The 7,696-nt window shown below is 40.2% G+C and overlaps 2 protein-coding genes across 2 annotated transcripts; one reads left to right on the forward strand and one right to left on the reverse strand.

Annotated features, from left to right (window-relative positions):
* The first annotated feature begins 4,106 nt into the window (after positions 1 to 4,106).
* Positions 4,107 to 5,624, forward strand: LOC103963278 (protein OCTOPUS-like). The gene has a single exon (XM_009376076.2). It carries the CDS (start codon positions 4,107 to 4,109, stop codon positions 5,622 to 5,624), a length of 1,518 nt encoding a protein of 505 aa, XP_009374351.2.
* Positions 5,625 to 5,989: 365 nt separating this feature from the next.
* On the reverse strand, positions 5,990 to 6,998 carry LOC103963227. The gene is made up of 2 exons (XM_009376010.3): positions 6,727 to 6,998; positions 5,990 to 6,593 (listed from the first exon to the last, which is right to left on the reverse strand). The coding sequence occupies exons 1-2, from the start codon at positions 6,758 to 6,760 to the stop codon at positions 6,133 to 6,135; spliced, it is 495 nt and encodes a 164-aa protein (XP_009374285.2). The 5' UTR covers positions 6,761 to 6,998; the 3' UTR covers positions 5,990 to 6,132.
* Positions 6,999 to 7,696: the final 698 nt, after the last annotated feature.

A 7,696-nucleotide genomic window follows, 5' to 3' on the forward strand; every position in this document is an offset into this window, starting at 1 on the left:
AAACGAAAAAAATGACGTAAACAATGATATAACAATCGAATCTTTACAACATTATATTGACGGATTGATGCTAAATACAAACGTCGTATCAATAATAACTACCAAATATTAATGATATATCAACGGTATGTATTATGTCCGAATGCGCATTTCTTGCTAGGGTTTGAGTGGCGAATGGTGAGACGAAGTGGTTGCCTTCACCAGCTGCACATTGCATGCATGCAGATAGAAATGTACCCTTAAGGCTAGCCATTGTGCATACGCTCTGCAGTCAGTCACAATCAAAATGCTTATCCAATAATATATATAAAGCAAAAGGCATCAGAACACATTTTTCTCATTAGTAACAATCATTGTTACGCCAATAGCAGCAACCAAATAGCTACTAATCTTGGTAATCGTTGCTCGCTTTTCATGTAATGGCAAAGAGAGACTTAACCACGTAAAAATGGAAGAGAGGAAAGTCTAGCATGAAAGATAAGAGCCAGTCAGAATAGCCCAAAGACGACTGCCTAGCTACAAACCACAATATAAATACATAAACATATATATATATATATATGTGATGTTTGATTAGGCAAGTCATCCTTGGCTACCAAACATGGCTCTTCACCTTCATACAAGACTTCTCTTCCTCTGAATTCTGCTGCACAGCTAGCTATATTCTCCACAGTTGAACTATGCATCTATTTATAGCCATTGAAAAGTGAGTAAATAGATTCAGACTGTCACCAAATTGTAGTTCCCACGTCGGAGGCTGCTTGAATACTCAAACTATTTCAGTGCACAAGATGTCAAGATATATGGAATATATTCATTCCCCCAATTAGAGAGGGCACCAAATTATATCCACATTGGTCGTTGGTGGTCAAGCAACTTGCACTGAATCTGTTCTCTGTTGTCGTTTGACATTTCAGTACTTTTAACACGAATGCTTTTTAGCCAAAATTGTCGATAAAATTAGCGTAATTTCTCAATTTAGTCTTTGAAATTGAAAATTGCTAGAAGTGGTTCCTGAGTTTAACCACCGTAAAACATTTTGGTCTTTCTAGGAAAAATTTGTAATATCCTCATTAAGTAGAGGGGTTGGCTTGACAAAAATACCATTTAAAAGGTTGTCACATCGTCGTCCACATGACAATTAATGAAGATATTGACAGATTTTTCACAAAATGACCAAAATAATTTACGATAAACATCAGAGATCAATTCTATTGATTTTCATTGTCAGAAATTGAAATGAGAAATTACGTCAATCTCATAGACTATTTTAACTAAAAAACCTTAACAAGAATTATAATTTTTTTTTTAAAAGAAGTCACATTGTCACAAGTACCAAATCAACCAAGTAAATAATAAATATGAGGATGATATTTGTAAATTTCTCATTGGCATTCTCATAGCTGCAACATGGCTTTGAAAACGAAATAATTTTGACCTTGATTGATCACTCAAAACATCTGTGGTGTGTGATCCGAAATGGTCTTAGAAGATTAATGGTGAATACGACTTATGGGTTGACTTTATGAGGTGACATGGCTCCTGACTACTAGACTTCAGTCATGTTCTCCTAGTCCCAGTGGTGCAAGAAAGATTCTTGGGTGAGGAATCTTGGAGGCTAAGGTCGTTATGGGGTAGTGGCGGATCTCAAAATTAGAAGTGATGAGTTATGAGGGGTTTGTATCTAAGGTCTGTACAATCACGTAGTTCGGATGCTGGACCTAAGACTTTCTGGTGGCACAGGAAAATTCTTCTCCAACTGTGCAGAAAAATAAGTAGTAGTTTAAAGTTATTTTAAAAGAAGCTGCTCCAAGATATATATGTATATGTGTGCGCGTGTGAAGTTGTGAACTATATAATGTATAGAAGGAGCTCGAGCATGCTTTTTAGGGCCTCAAGAAGGAATTCGAGCATGCTTGAAGTGGCCTAGGGTGATTATATCTAAAGAAATATCATTAGATATTCATAAACTCTTTAGGCTGGTCTACCGTCATATCATCGATATTATTCCTAACTTAACTACATATTACTATGTGTTAAGTTTTATTACGAAGGACATAAGTGATATTAGGAGTAAAAATTCTTATATATTAAGAGAATTGTTATTGACACTTCGAAAATCTTATTCTACACTCCAACCTTTCTATATTTGAAAAGAAAAATACATTTGTGAGGAGTGTAGAATAAGATTTTGGAGTGCCAATAACACTTCCCATAATTGTATATTGTTTTGTTACATGAATAATGTGAAATCCTATCTCCAACACACCTCCTCGCGAGTGACCCATACGGGGTCACAAGGGAAACTAATTCCCACAACAGAAATTGGTCAAGTCATTATATAGAGGTAACGCAACTTTTCGAGAGGTCAGTCATTCATTTAGGAACTAGAGCCAATGCAGCTTTTCAAGAGATCGATCATTCATTCAGGGACTAAAGTCAACATAACTTTTCGAGGGCTCAGTCATTCAATATCCTTAAACTAGAGCTAGCCCAACTTTTCAAAAACCCAACATAAGGAGGCACATTCAAGCCTAGTAAATCGGGTCAAGAATGTGTCAAAAGAATAGTCTGCTCTAATATCATGATAAACTTTTTAGACCCAGCATGATCCACCATTAATATCAATATTGTTCCAACTTAATCACTTATTACTAGGTGTTGGGTTTTTGTTACAAAATACCTTGGTGATGTTAGAGTGGAAACTCTCAAATATCAATTGTATATTATCTTGTCATATGACTAATATGAGATTCTATTCTCCGACAGATGGGTTTTTGTTACAAAATACCTTGGTAATGTTAGAGTAGAAACTCTCAAATATCAATTGTATATTATCTTGTCATATGACTAATATGAGATTCTATTCTCCGAAAGATACAAGTAACTCTTTTTTTGAAAGATGAAATGTGAAAAGACAAACATTGAGCAAGTATTTCGAGAATGCATATATTAATAAATCAAAGATTCTAAGGCTCCCATTTCCCTAGATCAATTTTGTATTCTTAAACAATACATCGGTTTGGGAATGCTACATTATTTGTTGATTTCCATGTGAATGGTGGTGTCCTTAGTGCAGTTGACCTACAAATTTTGTGCACGTCCGAATGGAAGTGGTTGGTTTCTGCTTCTGTTTCCGTTTGCAAACCCAAAATCCAAGAAAAGTGTGGGACTAGTGTCTTGGGCTTTCCGTGGCCCGAAAAGCTGTTGGTTTCCTTCTCCTTCACTCTAATATTTGCTTGCTCAGCCTTCTTCTGTTGCAAGCAAAGTACTCTGGATTCTTGAACAAGTTTCAAGTGAGGTACTCATGAACGGAAAGAGATCTTTTGGATTTCTTCGATTAAGGTCACCGAATTAAATGATCTGAACTCTTGAAATTTGATCTAACGGCTAAAAATAAGGGCTCATTTTAAAAATTATAATAACTTTAGCCGGTGGCCCGGATCTCTTTCCCTCATGAACTAGCTAATCCTTTTACTTCTAAACAAATTCATTTGTTATATACCAAATAATTTGATAATTATTGTTTGATTTAATCCAAAAAAAGAAAAAAGAAAAAAAGGAAGTTGATATTACATAAAAGGAAAACACTGTTTGCACTCTTGTTTATGCTTCTACACTTCTCTCTTTGTTTTTATATGTTGCTTATTCAATTCAAACAACTAGAACAAAAACGACAAGCATTGTAACTACCTGAATGTTTTTAGAAAGACAAAAATTCAATCCAAATCTCCCATGCGAACTCTCAGGATCAACTAATACTGGCCGTTGATATAAGATCGTCCGACTAGAATTGGATTTTAAGAGTTTAGGTTTTATGACCATGATTAAGAGTTGTTTGATCATCTTTGCATAGGATTCTTTTCTCTGTGAAAATTGGATTATGCATCTCCATGCTAACTGCTTAGAAAAAATAAAATAAAATAAAGAGCTTCATGGATACCATAAAATCCCAAAAAGGGGTTTGTCCGGGGTTTCCATTTTTTGCAATTTCCCATTCCCTTCTCAACCTCACCGCCTCTCACTGACACCCCACTCCCTTCTTCTGCCATGCACGCTCTCTCAACCGCCGCCGCCGCCCTCCTCCTCCAGTCCTAGGAAAAGCCATGAAGGCGCAAACTCACCGCCTCTCCACCTGTCACCGCCACCCTACCAAACCCATAACCGGTTTCTGCGCCCCATGCCTCACCGAACGCCTCGCCGGCCTCGACTCCGCCGCCGCTCACCAAGAACCCTCGACCCAGAACCCCCATTCGGGGTCTGAGCTCCGGAGAAGCAAGTCGTGTTCCGGAACGAGACCCGAATCGTCGTCGGCCAGCGCCCCGGATCCGACCCGGCGCAAGTCGTGCAATGCCAGGGCCCGGAACACTCTGTCCGAGCTCTTTAACATCGACGACGACCGCAAAGGAGTGCCGAGAAAGTTCCATGTCGAATTGAGAGATGGGGATAAGGACGATGGTGGAGACGAAGCTAGGGTTTTGGATTTGGATACGGGTGCAGATTCGGAGTTCAAGACGATGAAAGAGTTGATAGATCTCGAGTGGGAGAAGAAGAAGGGCGAGGGTAGGGATTCGAAGGAAATTGCAGGGACATTTTGGGGAACGACGTCGGTTTTGAGCAAAAAGGTGAAGCAATGGCGGCGGAAGCACAAGACGAAGAAGGCTGAGAGCGAGGGTTTCGTGGCGGAGAAGAGGAGGGAGACCCAGTCCGAAGTGGGAGAGTACGCATTGGGGAGAAAATCGTGCGATACGGATCCCGATCCGGGTCGGATGTCATTGGACGAGCCTCGGGCTTCTTGGGACGGGTATTTGGGTCCGAGAGCCCCTCACCCGAGGCTGACCCCGATGGTTTCGGTTGTGGAAGAGAGCTGGGAGAGGAGTCCAGGCGGCTCAGCTCAGACCAAAGACTATTACAATTCGCAGCGGCGGCGGAGCTTCGAACGGCCGTGTTTCGATCGGTCCGCAACGGCGGAGGTTGATGAGCTGAAGTTGGGCTCAAATGCTAGAGTCTCCCCTGCCACTTCAGAGTTGTTCTATGGGGCCAAGCTGCTGATTACAGAGAAAGAATTGATGAGTTCGATGGGTTCGAATTCGAAGTTGAAATCTGCTGAAGATGATGAGCGTGTGGAGGAGGGCAGCGGCGTTGGGATTGTCTCTGGACATGTTTGCAAAAATGCGGCTTCGGAATCAACCAATGGGGTTGATGTTGATCATCAAAAGTCGAATAGGAGGCAAAAGAAGTGGAGCTTTTGGGGTTTGATGCAGAGGAGAAGCGAGAAGAAATGCGCAGACGAAGAATCCGCGGATTCTTGGCAGAAGCTGAGGAGGGTGGCCAACGGAGAAGAAGCCAACGCCTCCAAGCTGATTCGAAGTTACAGTGTCAGCTGCCGGAACCAGTGCAGAATGGTTGGCTTGTTAAGCAATGTGAATGGTGTTGGTGCGGAAACTAAAAGCAATGAAGTGAAGACTCTGCAGAGGAACAAGAGTGCTCGGTATTCGCCGAGCAATCTCGATCACGGGTTGCTGCGGTTCTACTTGACGCCGTTGAGGAGCTATCGGAGGAGTGAATCGGGAAAGAGCAGGCCAGGCAACAACTCACAATATCTGTCCAAGAATGTCTTGTAGATGTCTTTGTTATGTAGTAAAGCCAAATATAAGTGGATTTTCTTGTTTTCTGAGGAACGCAAACACTTCCCCTAACGGTTTTTTCCTGACAATGCCAAAATTGCCAATAAGGCAATAATCTGAATTTGAGGAATTTGTAATAATACAATTTAGTTTGTTTATCTTTGAAATCATTGGTTCACTTTAGTTTGTAGCTTTTGTTGAATTATTATTAAATGAAACGAATTACGAGATCTGATTAAAGAACAAGAGGCGAATGTGGGTTAAGTTTGTTGGCTAGGGTAGTGTATCCGCCACTTATTTCTTTGCAACGCGCTTATGCAAAGCAGGGTTTTGTTAAAAGCATAGTGAGAATTCCATAAAAATATCCAAGGTCTTGTGCATTATCTCACAGCAATTCTTGAGCAAGTACTCACAAAGTGCTTTTATCCAAAAGCAATGCAAAGGCTAATCACTTTTACACACAAACGCATAAACTATCACATAACCATGCAAATTTTTACACATTTCACTCAGCGTCAACGACGTAACCCTTCTCTTGAAGCTCGGAGACGACCTCATTCTTCATCCGCACCCACAGCTTCTGAGCTTCCTGCTCCAGCTTCTTCTTCTGCAGCTCTTTCTGATAATTAAACGCATCTTTGTCCGTCTCGACAAACCCTTTCGGGCCAATTGTCGTGCCAATCATTCCCCCCTTGGCAACAAACTCTTCCATGGCTTCTTCATCCCCAGGGTACGGGAATTCACGACGCTCGTACAGGTGCGCTAGCTCTCTCTCTTCCTTGGGCCTAGGCTTGAGCGTCCACCACCCAAGTGGCGATTTCTCGTTGTAGAGCCAGGCCACGCCGAAGAGAGTGTATGTGCATACCAACGCCTTGCCTATTTGCTTCCAGAAGTAGTAGTCTTCTTTGCCCAATCCCACTTTTTTCAAGTACTTCTCGGCATTAAACGATTTGGCCAATTGGTATCCTGAAACAATCGCATTCAAAAAGGAGGAAAAGGTTTGGGCGTTTAACTGAGGCATTTCGTCAAACATTTGGAGGGTTGTAAGAGAACCCAAACAGATATACAGATCGTTGAAATGCAACAAATTAGGTATTACCTGCTTTAGCATCCTGATAGCGTTTGAGAACCATTTTTGCGATCGGATATTTGTGAGGACAAATCTTTCAGTCTTCTGCAATCTTGCTCTGAAAGGAATCAAAACTAAATTTTTAGGGTCTTCAAATGGCTATTGTCGGCATTGATTTAGGGTAAAGAGAAGAATTGGGGTATATAGTTATGACAACTGAGCCAAGCAAGAAACCCAAAAACAAAAAAGACCATACAATGCCTATATTCCCATCAATTTTTATCTAATACACATCTAAAAGGGTAAACCGTCGTTTGATCCCTTAAACTATTATCTAGGAATGAATTAGTGACATGCTAGTATTTGAAGGCAAAGTGGATGATATTTTATCGAATTTTACAGTGAGGGGTTAATTTTAATTTTTTTTCGATCAATGAGGGATTAACTGACTAAGTTCAAATAGTTCAAACAATCAAATTACAATTTACTCCATCTTAAACACACACTTTCATAAAAAGTGTTACATTAAAATGGACGGAGGAGATGAAATCTTTAATTTAAGTTGCAACGGGTCAATAATGCAATGCTTAATTCGTGATTTATTCCTTATTCCTGACTTTTCCGATTGAGAGTTTTTCAGATTTTAAATAAGTAAATATGACACAAATGTTTGGAGAAAATGTTTATCTTATCAACCGAAAATTCTAAAATACGTTTAAATATTGAATACTTCGCCACTTAAAAACAGTAGATCTAGTCCTAACAATTGTCAAAGAAAATTGATAACCCTAGGAGAATTGTGGCCTCGCCCACTTATTAGAAATTTAGAAGTAACTCTTTTGTTGCTTCTTGTGGGGAATTCAGATGAGGTCGTCCACTCACAGTTAGCCCTTGCAAGGAAGGACTCGAACAAATATTAAGTAGCAGTAGTAGTGTTGTACAAGTAGGGTTAGCCTTGGCGCAACAGAAAGGTTGCTCATTTGTGGCAAAAAGTCCTGTA

The sequence above is a fragment of a genome, unplaced genomic scaffold, assembly GCF_019419815.1.
Source record: "Pyrus x bretschneideri cultivar Hongxiangsu unplaced genomic scaffold, Pyrus_bretschneideri_v1 Contig5, whole genome shotgun sequence".
NCBI lineage: Eukaryota > Viridiplantae > Streptophyta > Magnoliopsida > Rosales > Rosaceae > Pyrus > Pyrus x bretschneideri.